The sequence below is a fragment of the Syngnathus acus genome, chromosome 4, assembly GCF_901709675.1.
Source record: "Syngnathus acus chromosome 4, fSynAcu1.2, whole genome shotgun sequence".
Classification (NCBI taxonomy): Eukaryota; Metazoa; Chordata; class Actinopteri; order Syngnathiformes; family Syngnathidae; genus Syngnathus; species Syngnathus acus.
In genome coordinates this window covers 8,386,505-8,410,541 of record NC_051090.1, presented here as the reverse complement: position 1 = coordinate 8,410,541, position 24,037 = coordinate 8,386,505, and the positions used below count along the sequence as shown (strand labels likewise).

The following is a 24,037-nucleotide window of genomic DNA, read 5'->3' as shown; positions in this document are numbered from 1 at the left end:
GGATCCTTGTATGGAAATCCTACTACCACTTACTGTATGCTTCTACATACATGAAATAAGTTGATTTTAGAAAGTAGCTTGAAAAGGGGGTTATTTATCATTTGACTAAGCACTGCTTCTAAGTCAGTATATTAAGAATATGGAAGGTGAATTTTCTCTAACTAACATGAAGTTGTAGTTTTAATTATTTCCTTTGACTAAACACACTCCGAGTCGTTATTTCACATTACTAGAAAATCTGTTATTTCACTACTACTTATCTTACGGGTCTTACAAAACACGAACTGGCGGTCTGGAACGACAACAAAAATACAATATGCAATGTACTGTATACGTATGTCATTTATTTAATCATCATCATCATCATCATCAGCTGAACCCTCTTTGCGTTTCCATCTGATTGTTTCAAGTCCACTTTTCCAAATGGTCTTGCAAGCCATCTGGTAAGTGGTGGTAGGGAAGTGTGGGAGAGGGGATGGGGGAACAAATAAATACATAGGGAAGGATGTCAACAAATTAAAACAATATTCTTGATTATTTCTGAATCCAGGTACTAGTAAGTAGAAAGCTGTCCATAATGGGTTCCTCTGCATACTTTATATGCATATACGTATATGTTTTTCCAAAGTTTGTGATTCCATAAAAAAAGGGATGTTTTTAACAGTTGTCCACAGAATATAGCATAATTGTTCCAGATATAATTGCTCCTCGTCATGGTTCAGTTCATGCGTTAATTCTCCACAGTGGCAAATAGCGGAAGCTGTATTGTACAGTATACTTGTGTGCAACGTGACACACCTGCACATCCAAGCACACTTAATTACACGTCCTCTCAAACACACACACACACGCGCCCACACACACACACACACACTAAAAAGGCCTAGTGGTCTTGTCTATTGTGTTGCCACACCTTGTGTCCCCGTCTCACAGAAAGAGTCCACTTGGGGTAATTCAGTTTGACCAGCCATTTGAAAACCACAAATCTCCCTAAAATGTAATAAAGTCAAAAAGAAAGGGAAAAGTTCAATGTGGACTAAAAAGAAGAGGAAAAAAAATGAACCAGTTGATGAGCATGTGATCCTGATCTCATAAAAACCCTCCTTCAGGTCAAGAGTGCAACTGTCCTTGAACAAGCATTTGACAGACCTCCATAATGAACCCTTATGTTTTACTTGAGTCCGCCATAGTACCTCACCCTTCCTCAGCAAGTGCCCTTTTAGATAACACACCTTCAATATGAAGATGGAGAAAACCACATGCACAGTGAAACAACTTCTGGGAAAGAATTGTCCCCTGTCCCCTTTTGCCTTCCAGCATGTTAATTCTTTGCTACTGGTTATGTCCATCAAAGCTGGGTTGAGGGGCAGAGGGAAGGGGGCTCTCAGATCAGGATCACTGTGACATTTCACTTACCAAAGCCAAGCTCCATAAAACACACGATCATGCAAAGTCAGCCTACAACCAGAGCTTGTGAGGTGCAAACGGGATGTGTAAACTGACTCCTCTTTCAGAACACGCACAAATTGTGATTGAATAGAAAAATGCACATGATGAATAACATAAAACGGGGAAGTGGTAGTGGTGAAAAACAAAGAGTAAACAAGTTTGAGGCACTGCAAGTCAGTTTTGTAGTGTCTAATTGGCAGAGATGGGTCAGGCAGCTTGGATTTTTCCAATGGCTCGATCTGGCACGGTTCCTCCCCCTTTCCTTCCTCAAACTGGTCGTCTTGCGACTGCACCACTGTGGATGTCTTTTCCTCACACCTGGACAGGAAGTGTTTGGTTCATCTGTAATCTCATGTCCTGAATGCTACCGAGAATCTTCTTCTGGTGGCCGGCCAATGTAACCCCTATCCGCAGCAAGTCTCTGAATGGAAAGAGCAAAAGAGGAAGAAGGGAAAGTGAGTGCAGGTGGATGTAGTCATAAAAAAATAAAATCAAGCAAACATCACATTTCAAACGGTGAACTGTAAATCTAATTTCAGTCCCAAGTAAACACAGGCAGGATGATTCACCATCTTTGTCATCACCATAAAACACCTCGCTCAGTTTAAGTCAACAACACGGGGAACGCGGGAACATGCTGCCGTTGCTCGGCAGGTGTGCAAAAAAAAAGCAAGAGTTAAACTGCCAGAAAGTTGCAGCTAATGATTAAATCGCAAGTATAGCTACCGTTAGGCAGATGAAATGTAGAACAGCCTGACATGCCTGAAAGCTTTCCTTTTGTGTTTCTTGCCCAATAGAGAAATTGTAGAAGACAAAATATCATGGATTGAGGTCTTCAGTTCCATTTCATATTTCTTTTTTGATGCACAATATTTCCGTCGGCTGATTTTTCACTGTATTTAGAGAGAATTGTTGCGTTGGATGGGGTCGGGTTGAATGAATGGATGGATGGGTGGGTGGATGGATAGATCTATTGATGGATGGATGGATGTTGTTTTTTTGTTTGATGTGACATATAGATGTTTCCATGCAGGTAAATAAGGCCTGGAAGAGTGCACCATCTTCATTACTTAAGAGGGTCTAATTCAATCCCTTGGGGGCAACGATTAGTTTACTGTTGGGGCTCTGCCACAGTCTGTGTCCTCTCCGTTCAATCACACACAAACAGCGGATAATCTAATATTACACTCAGATACCTAACACTGTGCTTGACTGAGAGACATTTGGCTTCATGTGAGCCCAATGCGGAGTCCAAACATGCAAAGAGAGCACAGCCATGAGCGAACACAACTCGTTCATCCTCTCCAAAGCTCAGTGAGGGCATAACACTGCAATTATGCACAAATACATTGAGGTTTTTGTTTTTTCATAGTTTGTCAGCCCCATCAGCACAGTGACAGAGGATGAAATGATAATAAATGGGTGCCATTAGAGGAATTACTGGCCATTTGGGGCAACAGAGAGCCACAGTACACCACACCTGTCAGCCTGACCAAATTGAAACAAATTACCCCCACCTCTAGTGCCTATTACGTGGCTAATGAGGAGGATTTATTTATCATTACAATCCTAATTCATTTACTTGATCATCGCTGGCCTCCCATTTTCACAAGTTCCATTACATAATTTCCTCTTTGTAAACAGCAGGAGGAGGCAGGTGAATTTTCAAGGTCAACAATTAGTTGCTAGGGGATTGGGAAACAAACAATATGAGTCTGAGTTAAGTGTAAATCTCCAAGACATTTTTCTGCGTTAGTTTCATGCTTAAGTTCCATCATTTGTTTTAAATTTACACCATGACCGCTCCTTCACTATCATCACCACCTCATTGTGTTTAATTTAGCCATGAGCCGTCTTAGAATTATGGCAAGGTCAAGCTGCAGTCCACACATTGTGCTCTCAACCTCAAATCAATTGCTTTAGGCCCGATTAGCTGAAACGACTCCACTCACTCTGCTGTCATCTGGGCAACCAGGTCAAAGGAAGCAAATCCAGCATTGATGAAATTGTCATGGTAGCGGCTCATCTTGATTGCGTCCAGCCAATCTCCCACAGTGGTGAATGTTGTATAGTCTGGCACGCAGCGGTCAAGCAAGGGTTGGGATACCCTGCGTAGTGGAAGGCAGGTAAGGAGGAGAGAGAAAGAGAGAGAGGGTTAAGGTGGTTACTCCATTGCCTCTATCGGCCAACCTAACAGCCCCAAAATGCCTCCCTGCTGAGCGCCACCTCACCACCTCTCCTCCTCTCTCCTCTCCGCCACATGTCATGAGTTGTGCATGTGTGTGGGGGGGGTGGGTGTCACTTTAATGAGTGGAGAGACTGGCTGGAGGTTTGGTTGGTGGATGCTGGCGCTGCAGCTGGTGAGGGGAGGTGAATGTTCACAAATAAAATCTTGGATATATGATGAAGCAAGCAAGTATTTTCGCAATGGAATTATATATATAAAAAAAAAGACTCAGACAGTAGGTCTGACAGATGGCCTTTGCAGCTATTAAATCAGAATATTGGCAGGACAAAGCTCTGTCTTTAAAAGGTTGTGTAAAAGGTGCTTTAAGGTCTTTGTTGTTATACAAGGGTGGGGGAAATCCTTGGTAGAGGAGACATTGGAATAATAAGAGGTAACGTGAGTCTGGAAATCATCTTTAAATGAGGAATTAATTAATCAATTATAATGCGGCTGCTATGACATCTCTCTATCTGAAAATCATGACCGAATGTCCCCTAAATTTATTTGCACGTGTGATAATCATTCTCTGAAAATATTAGAAACCTGCAAGTTTTTTTTATTCACTTCACATCTTAAAGTAAGGTATTTTGTTCCTTTGAAGAAAAAAAAACTGATGAAAAATGCTCACCACTTTTGACATACATTTCCAGATAGCCATTAAGGAATACTTGCGAGTGAATATATTGTTTATCTTCATGGCGATGCAGTGTATGCTGATTCATTCCTGCAATGTTTTGCATAATCCCTCACCAAAAGAGCATTCCACAATGGGCCAAAGAAGGTCCCCCTTTTAAAGAACAACCAAAGCCCTTTTGCTGATCAGTGCTCCAGAGCGTTAGCCCACCTTGGAAGTTTAATAAAACTGTAACAACTCTGAGAAAAGTGGAGCGGATGAAGCAGAAGAGAGAGAGAAGAATTAGAGGGAGGTGTGTTGAGGGAAAGAGTTTGAAGGGAGAAAGAGGTAGGAGCAGCCAGAGAGAAAGAACGCTACTGTCTCCCCTCCGCTCTGCTCCGTTGATTCCTGTCATCCTTTTTGATGGCATTAGATTCATTAACAATTAAAAGAGGAATGAAGAACGGTGGAAAAAAGAGAACAGGCAAAGAATTGTGGCTAATAACTGTGATACAGAGGCTCCATTGAGTGGTGTAGATTGAGTGATTTTTAATAAGAGCTATGCTTCGGTGCTCAAGGCCTCGGGCTGTCGTTAAAGCCAGAACTGGGCTCTTCTTTAATGGGGTTTTGTTGGTGTTCCTTCTCTAAAGTTAGCTTCAAAAAGATCCAGTATTTTGCTGGCTACATGTAATCAACCAGTAGGAGCACAGTAGGAATGCGGAGTAAAGTCTGAGTTTTTCCAGTGGTGATGACACCGCAGGTCACAAATAAAATACAGTTTTGCCAAACTTCGATCATTATAAGACCGCAAATAGTAGCTGTTGGGAATTTCTGTTTGTAAATCTTGACAGTTGAAAGAAAAAGAAAAATATTGGCCAAATGCAATGTGAGCCACAAGTATTACAAATATTATCGCTCATTACTCTGACCACTGATGGTGCAGTTGTGATGTCATGCATGACAATTTTACATGACACAAAGAACTTTTTGCCAAACTAAGTTAGGTAGCCCCCAGCTAGCCTTCAATGCCAAACAGGACGATAGTCTCTCCCTATTGCAGCATTGTCGGCAGGAGGCCACCTCTCTGCTGGCCCGTTTTAAATCTTGTTAGTGGCTAATTAAAAGACGCTCCCATCTTCCTTTTGCATCGACTTAATCGAGCTAATTAACCGCAAGCTTAATCTTCTAAGAACGGCACTACAGTGGCCAACCGAGACCCTAGTTTCCCCCATGAGCAAAACCCAGGATTGTTTGCAGACCTCCCTCAGGACAAAAAGACCCTGATGCAGGAACAGATAGGTAGGTCACCCCCTCCCAAAACCCAATCACGCAAACGCTGCCTCCTAATATCCTCCGAACTCTTTCTAGGAAATAGTGGATAACAGCAGTGTCATGGACTGTATATAGAGCATAATTGAGCTCCTTGTTTGCAGTCTTGAAATAGTTGCATGACTGAAGCCATGATGTCTCCTAAGTCTCAACCAGTACACACCTTGGCATTTTTAGAGACCAAAGCAACCAAAGTAAACATTCGTTCCTGCTATCTCTCAACCAACGCCCCTCCTTACCCAGTAGACTGTGTGCTGTTGGTGACAACTTTGAGGCTGGCGGCATTGCGGATTAGTTTATCCAGGGTGGCAACAATCTGGGTGAATTTTGGCCGTAGGTTGCGTTCTTTCACCCAGCAGTCTAACATGAGTTGATGTAGTGCTGTGGGGCAGTCCATTGGCGGGGGAAGTCGATAGTCCTGCTCCACTGCATTTATCACCTGTGGAATGATAATAAAGAAGCAAACAGTGACCTCTACTTTCTGAAAAAGGGCAGAAAAGACCAAATAATGTGACACAAGGAAAATAAAGTATGACGTGCAACGTAAACAGAAACATTTGACAGTCTTAAATACAGTACATCTGAGCATGCCGCTTTATGAGCTTACATCTTGATTGCTCATGTCCCAATACGGCCGCTCTCCATATGACATCACTTCCCACATGACAATGCCATAGCTCCACACGTCACTTGCTGAGGTAAACTTCCTGTAGGCAATCGCCTCTGGTGCCGTCCATCGAATAGGAATCTTCCCTCCCTGTGGATATGCGAATGAGTAGGTGAGCATGAAATACTGGAGGGATGGAGCACAAACACAGTCACACACATACAAGAGGAAAAGAGAGTGTGAGATAAATGCAATCCGAGGAAACATTTATGCACAAACACAAGGGTGCAAGGCGTACGACACAAGGTTAGAAGCATGGTTACAAAACAATGACATGTAGTGAACATATGAAGTTTTGACAACAACAATTGTAAGTAGTATGTATGGCAACTAATGTTTACTGGAAAAAGCCAATGTTTTTATTGCAATTATTTTATTTGTTGGAATATACCGTAATTTTCGGACTATAAGTCGCGGTTTTTTTCATAGTTTGGGTGGGGGGGCGACTTATACTCAGGAGCGACTTATATACATATATATGTTTTTTTTCACTTTTTTGGGCATTTTATGGCTGGTGCGACTTATACTCCGGTGCGACTTATAGTCCGAAAATTACGGTATGTTTAATATTTTCTGAGTCTTTGTTTAACCAGGTAATTGAGAAGCATTTCTCATTTGGAAAAGTATTTTCGGCAGCAATAATTGTAGGATACGTTGCAAATGGGGTACATTACTGGACTATGATTATGATTTGGCCCAAATTTCCCTTGAGAAATGTTGTAGCCTATTTTATCACATGGTTCTGCAGTCCAAGACCCTTTTCTGTGTCTCTTGGTAGAAAATGATGGTGTCAAGTGGGAGTAGACCAGCTATAGTATCATGAATTTATTTGGTGAGTTGGGGCACAGATTAATAATGTATTTATTAATACATGTAAAAGTAAAGGAAGCAAGTAAGAAGGTTAGATGCAGCACACGTACAGACACAAATGCACACCTTGTGGAAGCTTACCAGTGAGCTTGTGTATGTGGGGTCTGATGGGTCATCCTCAAGGAAACGAGATAGGCCGAAGTCAGAAACCTTGCACACCAGATTACTGTTGACCAGGATGTTCCGGGCAGCCAAGTCTCTGTGTACGTAATTCATATCTGACAGGTACTTCATGCCTGCTGCGATGCCACGCAGCATGCCAACAAGCTGAATCACTGTGAACTGCCCGTCATTGAGCTGGGAAAGATAAAATATCAGAGATTAACTTTTTAGTTACATCTTCTCATTATTTGGTTTATTGCATCTTGCATATGTACTTCATGAGCTCCAATTTCTCTGTGGAATTGTCAACATCTCGCACCAAGTTAAAATTTTGATCATGTAAGTGGAATACCAATTTTGGTGCAAATATTTGCAGAGCAGGGTCTAAGGTTTACTCAAACGGGATATCTTATGGATCCAAAACAAAATCTGGATGTATGTAGTGTATGTCCTCACCCTTAGGAACGAATCCAGGGCCCCATTTTCCATGAACTCTGTCACAATCATCACTGGTCGACTCTTGGTGACCACGCCTTCCAAGCGGATGATATTAGGGTGGTCAAACTGGCCCATGATTGATGCCTCTGAGAGGAAGTCTCTCCTCTGTCGGTCAGTGTAGCCCACTTTGAGAGTCTTGATGGCAACAATGATCTCACGGCGGCCGGGAAGCTTGAGGCGACCGCGGCATACCTCACCAAACTCTCCTGCGAGAGCCCAGGTGGTGACAGCCAGAAAGAAACGGGAGAGAGAGAGAGAGAGAGAGAGAGAGAGAGAGAGAGAGAGAGAGAGAGAGAGAGAGAGAGAGAGAGAGAGAGAGAGAGAGAGAGAGAGAGAGAGAGAGAGAGAGAGAGAGAGAGAGAGAGAGAGAGAGAGAGAGAGAGAGAGAGAGAGAGAGAGAGAGAGAGAGAGAGAGAGAGAGAGAGAGAGAGAGAGAGAGAGAGAGAGAGAGAGAGAGAGAGAGAGAGAGAGAGAGAGACAGAGAGAGAGAGACAGAGAGAGACACAGAGAGACATAGAGAGAGACACAGAAAAAGGGTCGGGAAAAATGTATGATGGAAAAGTGGAGGAGAGTGGGGGAGAAGAAGGGAGAGGGGACAATTAACTGGTTAGAACCAAGGAGCCAGGGGTTGGGCAGCAGGTGTGGGACAGGGGCAACTGCACAAGAAAGCTAGGACTCTAGGCCATAGTCAAAGGACGGTGATGATAAAGGAGCATATAATGATTATATGCCAATGAATTAAAAGCGTTTGATTCAAAAATATGAGCTGATGCAGAAACATAAATAATGGCATGTGATGGCGATAGGAGTGGATCAGGTAGTGATTAGGGAAAGGTGTCATTTACAAGGGGGAGTGGAGCTAATCTTTGGAAAGGTCGGAGAAGTAGACACGGGAGGAGGAGATAGGTGGAGAAAGAAGTTTGGGTGTTCTGGGGGCGGTGGATGGTTTAAGTTTCGATTCTACGCCAAGCGTGATGGCCAAAACAACAGGAGTCAAAAGGTGGCACAGTGAAGGAAGTTGTGGGCAATGGAGGCGGGAATGTAAGGATGGAGGAGGGGAATAAAGGAGAGGAGGGGACATGGAAGACGGGGTTGTCACTGCGAATGCTGGGAAGCAACGGTTTTCAAGTAGTAGCTTCAGCAGCAGGAGAACTGTCGTAGTAGTAGTAGTAGCAGTAGTAATGGTAGTAGCACAAGCAGTAGTAGGAAATCCCTTCTCTGCCATCACAACGCCTTCTATTTCGCCTCAGATACAATCATAAGAAAAATCAAGCTCACTTAGCACACTTCTCCAAAATTCTAAGCAGAGATTCAACTATAAATGATATCAAATACTATATTGAAAATGGCCACCATTAAAAAAACAAGAAAAAAACACCAGGGAAGGCTCTTCAGGGGTAGAACTAACCAGAAGAAGTATTATGTGCAAGGATTGTGCGTCAGAGTCAAAACTAGATTGGAAGAATGTATTCTCAAATTACTTAAATGGAATCCAACCAATTTTGCCAATGGGGTCACTATTATTTCCTGCTCTTTTCAAATATACCTTTTACTCTAGGGGAATATGCGGGAAATGTTAGCCGGTGCCACTCTGTAACTAAATAAGTTATGATGATTGTATTACAGCCCACATTTGTCCCAAGAGAACGGGCAACATTTTACAAACTAGAAGCATTTGACTGGAGGTGTTTTTTTGAAACTTTTTTTTAACATAAAAATAGTGAGACTACAGTCACATACAGCCTAAATTCTGGTTTCCGTTGAGTCAAGAAACAATTAGAATGTGTTGCCATGCAATACTCCTTTCTAAAAAAGAATAACCTTGTCCTTGCACAGCTACTCTCTGGTTCCCTGGACTGGTTTCACAAAACTAAACAACTATTTTAGTTGACTTCAAACTTGACTTTGACTTTTTTTAATGGTCCAGTCAGTTACACAGCATGATCTTACCCATTTTTTAAAAAATAAAAAAAATAAAAGTATATATTCCTGAAAGATTTAGCAAATAGATAGAAGGGTCACAGGGCAAACCATGTTTATTTCACTTTAAATCTTCTTAGGGAAATTCTCTGTGGGCTGTAAGTTTTAACTTTTGCTAACTTTATGACTTAAGTCTAATGAAAAAGCTGAATTATCGGCTTCAGGAATAATAAGTAGCTTCGTGTGTTGTCCGTTATGTCATCCTTTTATATGACTTATGTGGGTATATTTCAGGTAACTGAATATTGTTTTTTCAGTTAAGCAGTTTGGAGCGTTCATAATTGACTAGATTATTTTGTCGCGGGCCACATCATCGTCATAGTTTGCTTCAAAGGGCCATTAAAATTGTCAACCCAAATAAACGTCTGAACGTCTCATATTGTATATATATAGTATAGGCTACACAACAAACTGATGAATAACTAGTTTTCAAAACAGAGACTAATAAAAATTGTTTAAATACTTAAAAATGAAATATTGAAATCAAATCAAATATTTTAAAATAAAAAAATATATAAAAAAAAAAGAATGGTAATAAAAATTGCTAACAAGATCTCTATTTTTTAAAAGTGAAAACAATTTGAAATTTTGGAATTGACATATGAAATCGATGCACAATTTGTCTTCGCGGGCCACCTAAGATGATGTGGTGGGCCGTATCTGGCCCCCAGGCCTTGACTTTGACACTTGTGGACTAGATAGATATTAACAAACTGTTTTCCATGTATATGAAAGCACTTTGTGAAACCAGTCCATGAGCTGAGTTCAACTTTACCAACACAAGTGAAACAATCATCTGACATAAACGGTGTTACATCTGACCAAGAGGGGGTGGGGGGTGCCTCCGGAAATGAGATCTAATAAAAATTTCAGATTTTGAAGAAATCTAAGATACTAGAGAGGAATTTCTAAGAAACGACAAGTCAGACGGGGAAAGGGGTAAGGGCATACCGATGAATTGAGTGAAAGTACCGCTTGGTGTGAAGTCCTCTAACGGTATGGCCTGGAGGTGACTAGCAGTCTTCCCCCTGTAGCTCAGGAGCTTTGGTGGGTTACCTGCGCCGATGACCTCCTCGATCTTCACGCAGGAGACATCAATCTCTTTGGCAAACTCCCTCACGGCTTCGTTGGGGTCCTCGTAGGTGAACGGGTCAATGTAGACCTTCATTCCCGGAGTGACTATAGGAGATTCAGTGGCAAGAACGGGAAAGTGAATCTATGTTGCCAAGTTCAATTCAAAAGCTGTACATGATGACACCCAGCAGCGCTGGTCCATTTTGCTTGGTACAATTCTTAGCAAAGCTAATCGGGCTTAAGTTTCAACCACAGAGTGTGGGCAGGATGGCACTAATAGAAAAGGAATCCCAGCCACTCCAGCTATCATGGCTTGTATCTCAGAGCAGGGTACCATATAATGATCTGCCATGAGTCAGTTATTTTGACAAGCCACATAGCAATGTTTTTGTGGTGCTCTGAAAGCATCAAAGGGCATCTTTTTAGTGTTTTGAGATGCTTGTAGTCATTTCTCAGGGGTAAAACATGTTTTTTTTCAATTGATGGCGTAAAAAGGAAAAACATGCAGGCAGAGATACTTACTGTATTGCTGTAGTTTCTCTGTGTATTCTGACTCTGAACCATTTCTTTGCTTTCTGTTGAAAAACAAAATACATATGCATATAATAATTAAATAACCACATGAGCAACAACAAGGTGAAAATATGGTGACAGTGCAGATACGGATCACTACTGATGTCTGGAACAGCACGACCACACACTGCTTTGGGAATAAAAAAATCAGATAATGTGATTGCATCAGTGCTGGCTGGTGCCACAACATTGCCTGAATGAGCAAGTAAAACTTGAAACTTCAACCCTCTGTACTTTCACCACAAACAGCTTGGAGAAAAACAGACACAATTTATTTTCTTTCCTTACAATTCTAGCAAAGTATTTAATTTGCTTTGCCTTAGTTACTTCTCAGATTCTTTATCTCTTGCTCTCTTTTTAATCCAATCCACAGTTTTATTTTTCGGCGCAGATCCTTTCTCTTATGTTGCCTATTTTCCATTTTACCCCATCTGGAAGTTGAATGGTGACGATAAATACGATGGCGTAGCAAGAGGGCAGGATTTTCCAAATGACATCTCTACGTGCTTCCTTTGTTATGTAAGCAGTAACCAGGGCAATAATACCCGGTGGTGATTTGCATCTTATTTCAAATTCTAATTTGATTCCGGAATATACCAAAGGCCAGCGTTTTTGGGTTATTATTTTCGCTGTGTTCTTTTATGGCAGTCAGAGCAGTAGTTAAACTGAGACCCTGCATGAGACACAATGAAATGGTGTGAAAACAGAGGAGAGCAGAGAGGGGTGAGCGGAGAGGGAGCCGGGGAGATTATTATTCATTGTTGCGTGACCGATGCCCACGCTTGTCAGCGGCTGCCTGAGCAGGCTTGAGAAGGGAACCGAGTGGGCACCTGTCGGTGGTCGGTGCCAACCTTTCACACGTACATGTGGCAGTCTGCTTGACAAATAAGTTGTGTCGGGACAAACAAATATGTTTAAACCCAAGTGATGTTCCATTTTGTGAAAGGTGAGAGGAACAGCCTTTATCCTCCAAATAGTGTAACGGCAGACGAGGGCCCACCTTGGCTCTTTGTGGTTAGAAAATTGCACACTTGGTGCTGAAATTGGAGCTCAAGCCGATTAGGTCAAACAGCTGCTCAATCATGTCATGTCCAGGGTGTAAATTCATGTTATAACTAAAGATGTTTAGTCTTCAGAGATTCACAACTGTCTGGAATTCAGTGGCCTTATTGGTGGCACACTGCAAGTAATCGACTGTCGCCGTCCTGGGATGGCCGGGAGGACATGTAAACAAAGTTGACATTTGAAGCAATCTCTGTTCTGTCAAGTTGAACTAAAAATATACTCGGCAAAAAGTCCCACTATTTGAACAGAACTAACTTTTGAAAATGTGAATTTCCTTTGTACCTTGCTTGACACACCATGTCATTTTTTTTCATTTTTAAGACATTAATCATTTTTATACCTGAGGCAGACAATGGCGATGACCACAACAGCAATGATGAAGACGAATACTGCAGTGGCTGATCCTACAATGAGGGGTAGTTGCTCCTGCCACAGTTTTGGTGGGTCAGCTTGAGGATGAAACAAAAAGAAAATTTGTAATCCCAATTGATTGACACTTATGAATGAATAGACTTTTATCTCACACCATGCAGGTTCTTTTTTTAATGGAAAATGGGTGTAAGTATCATCAAACCATATAACCAGAGGTATATCCATACTACTTTTACCATCATGGAGGTTTTGCTTATAAAACCCATATACCATAGAATAACAAAATATTTATGAGAGTGACATACTTTGCAGGTTGGTACTGAAGTCAGCTGGGCTGCTATAGCGGCCATACCCAGCCACTGTTCGTGCTCGAACCTGCACCACATAAGGCGTACCAGCCTTGAGACCTTCAATGCGGGCATTGCTCCGTTGGGCCGTCATTGTATGAGCAATGGCTTCACCCTGATCCTGCAGAGAGACAGCCAATGATAAAAATCAGTGAAAAACAACATAAGAAATGCTGTACAAGATCCCTGGCTTGTCTCATTAATCCTCATCCCACACAGATGAGCTACTGTTCCTAGCACGGCTGACCAATTTCACTTTGTTAACTGGTGAAAAGGGAATGAAACAGTAAGAAGCAGAAATAGTGAGACGCGTTATGGCTGGTTCGCTAATCCATTGGGATGAGGGCAAGACAACAAACAGCAGATATACACTCAATGCCTTTGTTTACTCCCTCAGGCACTTCCAGTCACAGTTCTGTGCATCCCTGAAAAATAATTTCTAATGGAAGGATGGCGAGAAGACAAGGGGTAATGCGGAAGGCAAAGAGGGAGAAGAATCAGGGGTGTACAGAAATCCAAAGCAGAATGGCAATGTCGTAAATACTATGGCAGGGAGAGAATGAAAGAGGCGACTAATTCGAGGAGGATTACGCAAACAAAGATTGGAAATGGTGACTTGCTTTGCTGCAACCATGTGTTTATCATTAGCGGCATTGTTTTCCTCATTTACAAATGCACAAACGACAAGGTGACCATGAGTGTCAGTAAAATTCGATTGAATTAGAGGATTTACATTAGTTCTTACCTTCTCATGGTACTTAATCTCATAATCCAAAATGATTCCGTTGGGTTTTTCTGGAGGGAGCCAGGACAGGCTCATGGTGCTCGCTGTGGCTGCCATTAGATGAACTGTGGGTACCGCAGACGGTGCTAGAAAAAATAAAAGACAAAACACAATAGTTCAGTTTTTTTTATTTATTTGGGGGGGATTCAATTCTCAGATTGTCAAAGAAACTGAGGATTAATGGAACACGGTCGTAAACCACCAACATGAGTTTTCAGGCTTTATTTATCTTTTCGAGTCAAGTGATCTCTCTCTCGGTTTCTCCTTCCTCTCTTCTCAGGTCAGACCTGACTCACTCTCTCCTACATATAGTAGGCCTTTGTTTCATAACTTGAGCTCAAAACCTCTCCATTTTTCCATACTTAAAACCATTCTTTGACATTTTGGTAGTCAGTAAGTCTTAACATTTTATTGCCATTGCAGTTTTATCACCCCATTGTCTTAAACTTTCTCACTTTCCTTAACAAGACACAAGCCCTGCAGGCTCCCCATTCTTGTTAAAACTGAGGATGGAAACTCCATTTTTTGTTCTTTCATCCCCCGCCCCTTGCATTTTCTATTCCAAATCCTGCTTGTGTCTGGGCCCAGGAATCCTTCTGTTCTTCCTCTTTTGCTCCCAAAAGCTTTTTTCTGTTTTTCTGTCACCCTCCCCTGCAAACCCACCCTATTCCAGACCTCCACCACACCTCTTTCTTTCTCAAAAGACAATGCTTCCAGGATAGATCCCCTGCTTACTTCTGCCGGGGGATTAGGCTCTGTCCGGCAGGAGCAGATGTAGAAGTAGCCATGGAGGTTGGCCTTCGCGGCTTATCACCACCCTTGTATTTATTTTGGTTCTTAACGTTGAATGCACATGTGGGGAAGGTCTTGGGTCTATACCGGTAGTAATCTAATCACAGATGATGCACTCTTGCCCCTCTTTTCCTCTCCTCCTGCTCTCCACTGACCTAGGCCATGAATAGACACTGGTCTCTGCCCTTGTAGGGCACCACCCCTCATAAAACAAGGAGGCTCTATCATAGTAGACTATAGAAGTCCATGAGCCAAAAAGAGCAGGCATTCCCACAGCATCTCAGAGAAGATCAGAGACCCAAGGGAAAGGACGAGACCACAGAGTGAAGATGACTTGGGGGATGGGGGAACAACTAATCCTTTATGTTGTCTAAGCCAATGGGAAGACCAAATTTAACAAAGCAACCAAATATAGCCAAAGAAAACCTTAACAAAAGCCATTACTTGTCTCTCACCATTAAGAAGCCAAACTCATCCATTTTAATAAATAATACTAATAATAATAATAGCTGATGAAATCATCAAAAAATATGATAATCTAAATCTTCAAATGCATTTCAAATGCACAAACAAAACAAAAGAATGACTGATTACATTGACCTAGTTACTGGCGTTGCTGTAGGCTGGTGGAACAGTGAATTAGGAACAGTTGGTTGCTAGAATAATGAGGCTTCAACATATTGAACAGACCCCTTATTGCTACTTGGGGTGGTGATCGAACAAAGGAGATGCTGGATGTGTGAGAAACGTCCTTTACTAAGTATATTTTGAACAAAGCCCATGTCCAATACAGCTCAGCCTACAGTCGTAGATCATACTTAATATGATATAAATCTTTATTGTTAATACCACAATTTTAGATTTTCCACTTATGGAATTGTGGCATGTCTTGACATCTGTTATACTTACAGATGTGTTTATTTGTCAACAGGATATTAGTTTTATATAAAAAAATTTATTCAGCTTTTACTTTTTTTGTGTTTTTTATATAAAACATGTTTTATAAATAAATGGATTGAGTGGGCTGACAAGTGCACAGCTGCACCTACCGGCTTGATTGGTGGTGATGTTCACAGCAGAAAACTGAGGTGTGTAAGGGCTTTTGTTGGAAACTCCATTCACAGCCTGGATCTCAAAGCTGTACTGGGTATGGGCTTGCAGGTTGCGCACCGCCACTCTACGCTGGGTCAAACCCAGGTGACGTGGCGAGATATCCACGTTGTCATCGCAGCGGGAACACATTCCCCGTTCGGGCAGGCACTTCTTACAAATGACGTTGTAGAAGGTATCATCGCGGCCGCCCAGATCCCGTGGTTCACTCCATTCCAGTACAAGTGAGGTTTCATTCACACTGGAGATGACATTGCGAGGGGCGGAGGGAACAGCTGCAAAAGACGTGATGGCATGAGGAAAATAGGTTGGGAATGTGTCCGAATTAAATCTCCGTGCATAATAGGTGCATCCAAATCTGTCTTTTTGACAGTACAGTCATGTACGAGACAATAAAACTTCAAATTGCTTCATTACACTTTAATTTAAAATGTATTCAATCACATCTGCAATCAACACAAATGTTCCCTTTTGTTGTGCTATTGTTTTCACACATTAATTGGAACAGATTTCTTTTCCTCTTAATGAGTCTGTTCCACCCAATCAGTGAGGAAATTTTTTTTTCAATTTTCAGTTGCATACTCACTTCCACTCCCTGCCTGCCTGTGTGTGCGTGCGTGCAATTGTGTGTGTGTGTGTAATTTGGGATGGCGTGTGAGTGAGAGAATCCATTGGCAATTCTTATCCAATTACCAAAACCTTATCTCTCATTGTACTGGGGGGCACTCATCCCCACACACCACCCCCATTAACCAGCTCACACTAGCAAATGTAGATTCTTCCCAAGTCTCCAGTGAATGTATGTGTGCATGTTTGCATTTAATAAAACCACAGTTAGAGTCTGTAAAAAACACTGAGGAAAGATAGACTTCTCTTTGAAGGCAGCTGTGCCAGGATGATAACGTTTCAGATCACAGTGGGAAAACAAGCAGAAGTGTTTGCCTTCTGTGTGCCCTGGTGGGAACAAACTCCTGTTCCGAGCGGTGATAACACTTACTGATGGCCTAAAATCCACAAGGGAAGGTTAGGCCTTATATCCATTGAGTTTAAAATTAATTGAGCTGTCTCGACTACTTCTCACAGCAGGTTTACTTTTGAAAGAACGGTTGTTGGGACATGGAGAAAAGGACAGAAGATTACATATGAAATTATAAGCAATCGTCACTTACTTGTGCATGGGGAGTCTGGTGTGTCTGTGTCTGAGCGGTAGTAACCGTTTCGACAGGAGCAAATGCTTGCCGCTCCAGCACTGGCACGGCTGTTTGCGGGACAAGGCAAGCAGAAGCCTTCCCCTTGCTTGTACTTGAAGGTGCCGGGACTGCAAGCTAACATGGAAAAGAAGAAAGATGGAAACCAAAAGTGTGACTAATCCTGATTTACTGATCCCGAAAAGAATTTGAATATTGCCGGATTATGCATAATCATTTTTGGTCGAACATATGTCCCATTTTCCAAATAGGAAATATGGATCACTATCTTCCTTGAACAAAAACAACATTTTGAAAGGATTAGTGAGAATTTAATTCCATAACTATGCTTTACTATGTGGCCTACATTGGAAATATTGTCTGAGATTGCATGACTTGCATCTTATCTACAGTTGTCGGTTGAGCTTGTGGTTAATAATTTTTACAGCCTACTTTCACACGACTCAAGACTCAACAACCCACATATGATAAGGAATGATGTATGGGAGAGGACAGGTCTTTCAAGGTATGCCAAGAAAACTTATCACGTAATCCGAGGAACCAAACATCGACTAATTTCACATGCATTTTTAATAATATATATATAGAAGAAACTATGACCGACAGAACCAAAAATTGTACAGGTGAAGCTTTGGTGATTGATTTTTGTTTTGCATAATTGTTTAAACATAATTTTAAAACAAACTAGACTGTGTATTACAAACAATCAGATAAACTGGAAGTGGGATTTCAAAGCTATGTATCTTTGAGGAAATGTCTCATTAAGATATGTGTGACTTCAAAATAATATATAAAATAGCAAAAAAAAGAATGCAACTCATTGTTGCTCATGAATCCAGCTGCATTTTTTTCTCTCTCACCACGGCTTCTGACTTTGATTTATTTTGGTTTAGTCTTCCTGTTAAAAGGTTGGAGGTCGCAGCAGCGGACCACTTATTGCTCCTGCTGCAGCGTTCCTTTTCACCCAAATTCAATATTAGCACATGGCCGCCAGTTGGCTGTGTCGTATACATTAGCACTGAGTGTGTTTGTTCTTCAATCATTAATCAAAGTTATCAACACCACTGGTTAAAAGGAAGTAGCGCTAGATAAACACATAAAAATAACCTTGACATAGAGCAGGCGGCTTCTTGCATAGCCATAGGTTAGCTGAGCCCATTGAGGTTCATTTCAGTTCAACCCAATACAAAGAAAATCATAAGCAATTTCCCAACTCAAGAGAGTTAGAAGTGCAGGATTTTCAACATGTTAGCCAAATCAAAGAGGTTGAGGAAGCTTCCCCATTAAATTAAGCTTTTTTTTCCCCGTGTTCTAAAGTGCTGATCAATCATTTCTTGCGAGTAAAGAGGTCATACTCTGCCTTTTATCCATTTTCCCCTAAGGAAACGACTAAAGAATGAGAAAGAAAGAGACAAGAGGGTAGAAAAAAGGGAGGGAGAGGGAGAAGATGTGGAGGCAGTGAAAATGTTAATCCTGCAAGCGCCCCCCCCCCCCTCTCTTCCTCACTCTCCTGTGTCTTATCCTCTCATGCAGAACATAGAGTTTAAGAAGCTGATTAAAATGAATGGGGAAATTGGAAAGTGTGGTGCAAAGAGAAAAAGAAATAGCAAAGCAAATGAGTGGAAAGGAAAGGCGAGGCTCATCGATTAATAGCGATGCACGCGTGTCCTTACTGTAAATCGGATGGTGTATTAATGAGAGAAATGGCCTTCAGATTAGAATGGAATGAGGTGTCGGAGGGGTGGGGGTAGTACAAAGTGCGCTGAAGAAAAATTGGGAAGCTAAGAGAGCTACTGTCCTTTAGATGAGAACGGGAAGAGAGTATTATAAGGTAAAATAAAAATCGAGTACACAAAAATGACTGGACCAGTGATGCTTGAGTCCTTGTCATCAGGGCCTTGACCATATGCTAACAGGAATAAATTGGTTTACAGTGCAACGTAATAGCAATGACCGGTCACTTTTTTCGGTAAACGATACCTGATAAAGAGCTAGTTCACAAGTGCAAGGTTTGGAGTTTTAATGTCTAATTCACTTGAAAGCCCTGCTTGAATTGGTGAACTATTAATTAGACCAGTGGTTCTTAACCTTGTTGGAAGTACCGAACCCCACCAGTTTCATATGCGCATTCACCGAAAATATTTTTTCATAGATGTTTTTTACTGGTGCACAAAATGAGCCTTGCATGAACATCACCTTGTTCAAAGAATAGAACCAACACAATGCATGAACTCACAACAAATTACATACTGGCAAATCAGAATTTACACAAGAAATCAGGTTTGTTTGGACCTCCTCAGTGGAGGCTCTGTCGAACCCCTGAGACCGACTCACCGAACCCCTAGGGTTCAATCGAACCCAGGTTAAGAACCACTGATTTAGACCAAATCGTTAAAGTTTTGTCTTCAGATGCAAGAAGCCCTATAAGTTTTGAACTCCCAACAGAGGACCAAACATATTTTTAAAGGTATACCTCTCTCACCGTGTCTATAAAAACTTCAAAATTTATCATTTATAATACAGCCCTATTGGATTCCATTAGATTGTGTCAGTGTCCCTTATGTGCTGACTGTAGTGATTGTTCAATGTAAAGCAAGAAAAATGCTTGTTCACTTGTGTCTCTGCAAAAAGGCATCTTCTGAACCCTAACAGCGAGGCTGATGTGCTGAAAATGCACAAAGTGTGCATACACAGGCAAGTCTCCATCACCTCTCCTCATCAATAACTTTGCCAGCTCCCCCCCTTATCTCATCCTGCTGTCTCTATTTGTCCTACACAACCTGAGCCTAATTTTACGCCCCCATGCCCCTCAACACACACTTTCCATTTATCCTACCCTCTCCTGCTGTCACCTGCACTCCATTTCAGCTGAGACCTTGCTCGGCTAAATTCACCTTGCTCTCAACCTCTGTGAACTCGCTATGTTCTCCATCAGCCTTGAAACTATCATCAGGGACCTCCCTGCTTTCATAAATAGGCAGCCTCTGCTGCATTTCCATTTATTTAGCAGCCAGGTGTACTGGCTTAAACCAAGGTCAGAAGGGCAAACGCTTGCTGATGGTGTCATGTAAAATGTATTGTTCTATCTTGCAGACATTGGTTTAATGTTGCATCATTCCTCAGAATGGTCAGTTCTTTGTGACCAGTATTTTTTATTTGGAGTTTTCATACCAAACAGTGTCGCGCATTAGGAGACAGGAAAGACGTTTTTATTTAGTCAGTTTTCCTAATGACTAATTTTGGTGTTTCGTCGACGATTCATGGGTCAGTCGGTTCAAGTTGGCAAGTTGTGGCATTATGTTTTTCTAAATGTCACATGTAAAACTCACCTTGGCACTGTGTATCCGTCATGGCTGGTTCAAAGCCAGCCGAGCAGGTGCAGGCACCCACAGGAACCATCCATTCCCCATCTCCATTGCAGTACAGCTTTAGAGGCACAGACACCTCCAAGGCATTGGGGACACAAGTTCCAGGTGCAATCACCAGAGACGTTGCCTCGGCTCCAGTTGCTGTTTCTGGAAAAACTGCAAAGTTTGCAATCGTGGTGGAGCACTTCTTATAAAACACCCTCACTGAGATGAGTGACATGCAAGCCCCAAGGTCCTGGAAGGCCAAGTAGAACCCGGCTTTGGACAGTGGCCCAAAACTTCTGACTTTAGTGTTAACCAGTCCGGAATCGAGCTTGGAAAAGCTTGTATCCGGGGCAATGGTGTCCACTTTCACATATGGGTTTTCCATCCAGAAGGGACTGGTTGCTGTGGCTGAGTCTGAGTCGGACTCATAGTAGAAGAGGTTGAAGGTCTCTTTGCAGGAGCCTGGGATGTTTGGGATGCTGTTGCAGTCACGCACTGTGAATTTCATCTCCACATATACGCGCAGCACATCCTTCCTCGGGATAAAGTCACTGCGTAGCCAGTTATTCTGGTTGAGCTCTCTTACGTTACATACTTGATAAGTCCGGATGGGATTCATGGCATCATCATAGCCACTCACTTCTTCCCACTAGAAAGAAAAAAACAAAACAGGTTAGACGAAAATGTTGCAAATGGAAAGAGGTTATCTATTTGAAACACCGAAGCAAGGGAGTTCTACAAAACTCTAAAAAAGAAATATTGTCAAAGTCTTACTTTCATTGCCAATCAAAACCACATTACTATCTTTCTTGGATTGGATGTGCAAGTGTATCTAATGAAATGGTCCGTGAGTGAGTGTGTCCTATAGTGAGCATAATAAAAAAAAAAAAAACGAGAACTGCAGATTTATCACAATTAGAGCAGCCTGACACCTTCTTAACCCATAATAATCACATTACCTGTTTGGAGGGAACACACACATTGCTTCATAACCAATTACACTTGAACTGAAGTGAAAATATTTTGAAATTCTCCAACAACTGCTTAACCTTCATGCTTTTCTGTTTTTTCTTCTTCTTCGTTTCTCTCCATCTTTCGATGCTACTGCAGTACCCAAAGGATGCATTACTAAGGACAAAACTGGATTCAAATTTCCTAAACTTTGATTACCAGCTTCATTAAACGAGTGAACACAAACCAGGCTATAAAAAGCTTTGTGTGAGACACTGTAATCTAATGCAATTTTCAGTCGCGGAATGAGGACACCACAATTAAATGGTCTCACTTCAAACAGCGATTCCCGTGAGTAGAGTGTGTCTGGGTGGGTGTATGTGCTGGGGGACCTGCTCTGTTTTCAACAGTGTGTGTTCATTTAGTAAGCTTAGCCATCGTTTGTTTGCAGTGTGCATTTAAACCATGACAAATGTTTTACGTGCTCATATTATGATTTAGTAGTTAATCCTTATAGATGAAAAATGTTGCTCTCATTATACATTATCTAAAGCATCATTGACCTTCTGTTTACAGAAGGATTTTTTTGTGCCTGGTAAGAATAAATAAAGTAAGATCTGCAGCTAAATGAAAAGCACTTAGCAATGAGGTTTACGTAAGAACATTTAGAACTATGACACAACCACACACCAGTTGTTTCCTTTTAAGTGCTGAGCATGTTAATTAAGGGTAAAATATGGATGCGTGTGGGAAGGGACTATTCATCTAAGGCCTGAGTGGCTGTGAAGGAGGGGGACGAGATGGACATAGCTCGGCCCTGGTATTATTAATACTATGGTCTGGCAAGAAGCAAGTATGGCAGAAGAATGACACCATAAACACCTGACAGGTCAATCGGATGACTAAAAGCAGGAAGCGCCAATGGAGACTGAAGTGCAAAATACTGTATTCAATGTGTTTACAAAAAGGAAAATATTATTATTGCAACATTATTGCAACTGTTATTTGTACTATCCTAATATTGCTGTAAAAAAAAATCCCAGATATATGCATTTAAAGCATTTTTTAATACCAAATATATTTTCATGCATGCAAGATGGTATTACTATTTATTTACTTACTTACTTACTTACTTACTTACTTACTTACTTACTTACTTACTTACTCATTTATTTACATTTATACTGCTTTATTTATATAGAACATTTCCTAACAACTAAATCTTATATATGTCTTGGATCTGTAATGCTGGAAGTGGGCAGGAGGAATTTAGAGTAGTAGCCTTTTTGTTGTTGTTTTGTGCAACACCATCAAACAAGACAGAGACATTGTGACTCAGACAAGCCAGGAGAGCCTCTCGGGATAGTGTACTGTATTATGTGAGTGAGTCTATTTTGAGGATTTTCTTTTAGAGTTCCGGACTCAACCTTTCTCTATCTTGCTTCCTGGTCTCAGTATTTCACTGTCAACCCAGCCACTGTACTGACACTTCAAGAACATAATGATATAATTAAAAAGTAGCAAATGTAAATAATCACATATCAATAAGAGCAACATGCACATTTGATAAACAAATAACTAACATTTTATGTTTTTGAAAATCTAGAGTCTCTAAAGTCTGTCCATCATTTTAAAAGGAGCATCTGTTGCTCAGGGAGGTGTTTTTGAATTTGTATGCTGTCTCTTTGCTGCCATTGATGGGGAGGGGAGTCAGAGTGAGTGAGCAGAAGATGGACGGCTGTGAAGAGGCAAAGGCTATAGTAAGGGGGCCGGCCATTTTATTGTTGCAGTTTGAGTAATTTGGCTTCATTAAGGGCGAGTTACTTATTGTAAAAGAAAAGGGAAGGGTGGATGACTTGGAACAGCTGGGGTCGACTTTCCCTGTCAGTGTGTTGGGGTGTAAACAAAATATAAAAATGGGGGCCCTCGCCTTTCAGAGCACAGAGGCCACAGTGAGAGGGCCACACAAAGGCATTGGGAGGAGTGTTGGTAGACTTTGAAGTATGGTTGAGAAGAGGTCAAGACTCTGTTTTGGCCTTCTCCTTAAGCCATTGTGGAAATCACATGGGAAAACAAAATGAAACCGTCATTGGTACTTTGTGGGTGGCAGATTCCAGTGCGTACAATGGTTCAATACCAAGACAGTTTAAACTTGAGAGAATAACAGACTTTTATATTTTAAGTATCTTGACGCATTTTCCTTAGCTCCTTAACCCATTGTGGAAATCACATGGAAAAACAAAATTAAACTGTCACTGGTACTGGCAGATTCCAGTGCGTACAATGGTTCAATACCAAGACAGTTTAAACTTGAGCGAAGAACAGATTTATATAGTTTAAGTATATTGACGCATGTTGAGCTAAACATCTGTTGCATAATACATATTCATACCTCAAAGTCACTAAATTGGTTAAAATGACTGATCAAATGATCCATCTATCTGACAGGTGAGCTACACTGGTTTGACGAATTTGTAAACCCATCCGAAAGTGGATCAATTATCCATTAGACACAGTCAAAAACCTGATCTCCTACAAATATGCATAGGTTGAGTTACTGTATGTTGGCTTGCATGGCAGTTAAAGCAATCTTTATTTCAGTTCCTTTCAAATAAACCTCACATTTTACAGTGTCCTTTTGCTGTGATTAGTCCACATAACACTTTTGTAGTG

General features: G+C 41.4%; 1 protein-coding gene across 13 annotated transcripts in view; it reads right to left on the bottom strand.

Annotated features, from left to right (window-relative positions):
- Positions 1-324: 324 nt before the first annotated feature.
- The window catches only part of LOC119121239 (ephrin type-B receptor 3-like), a 49,489-nt gene continuing 25,776 nt past the window's right edge, over positions 325-24,037 (bottom strand). Inside the window, exons 3-16 of one of the 13 annotated variants that reach the window (XM_037248608.1) lie at positions 20,390-21,062; positions 17,022-17,177; positions 15,792-16,127; positions 13,900-14,036; positions 13,125-13,287; positions 12,788-12,896; positions 11,332-11,384; positions 10,687-10,926; positions 7,714-7,961; positions 7,237-7,452; positions 6,226-6,411; positions 5,858-6,057; positions 3,402-3,557; positions 325-1,870 (exon numbers count right to left, since the gene is read on the bottom strand). In XM_037248608.1, the coding sequence (XP_037104503.1) occupies positions 1,762-1,870; positions 3,402-3,557; positions 5,858-6,057; positions 6,226-6,411; positions 7,237-7,452; positions 7,714-7,961; positions 10,687-10,926; positions 11,332-11,384; positions 12,788-12,896; positions 13,125-13,287; positions 13,900-14,036; positions 15,792-16,127; positions 17,022-17,177; positions 20,390-21,062 (2,982 nt within the window). In that variant the 3' untranslated portion in view covers positions 325-1,761. The remainder of the gene's footprint in view (positions 1,871-3,401; positions 3,558-5,857; positions 6,058-6,225; positions 6,412-7,236; positions 7,453-7,713; positions 7,962-10,686; positions 10,927-11,331; positions 11,385-12,787; positions 12,897-13,124; positions 13,288-13,899; positions 14,037-15,791; positions 16,128-17,021; positions 17,178-20,389; positions 21,063-24,037) is intronic. The other 12 variants (XM_037248611.1, XM_037248610.1, XM_037248613.1 and 9 more) reach the window with 12 other exon arrangements.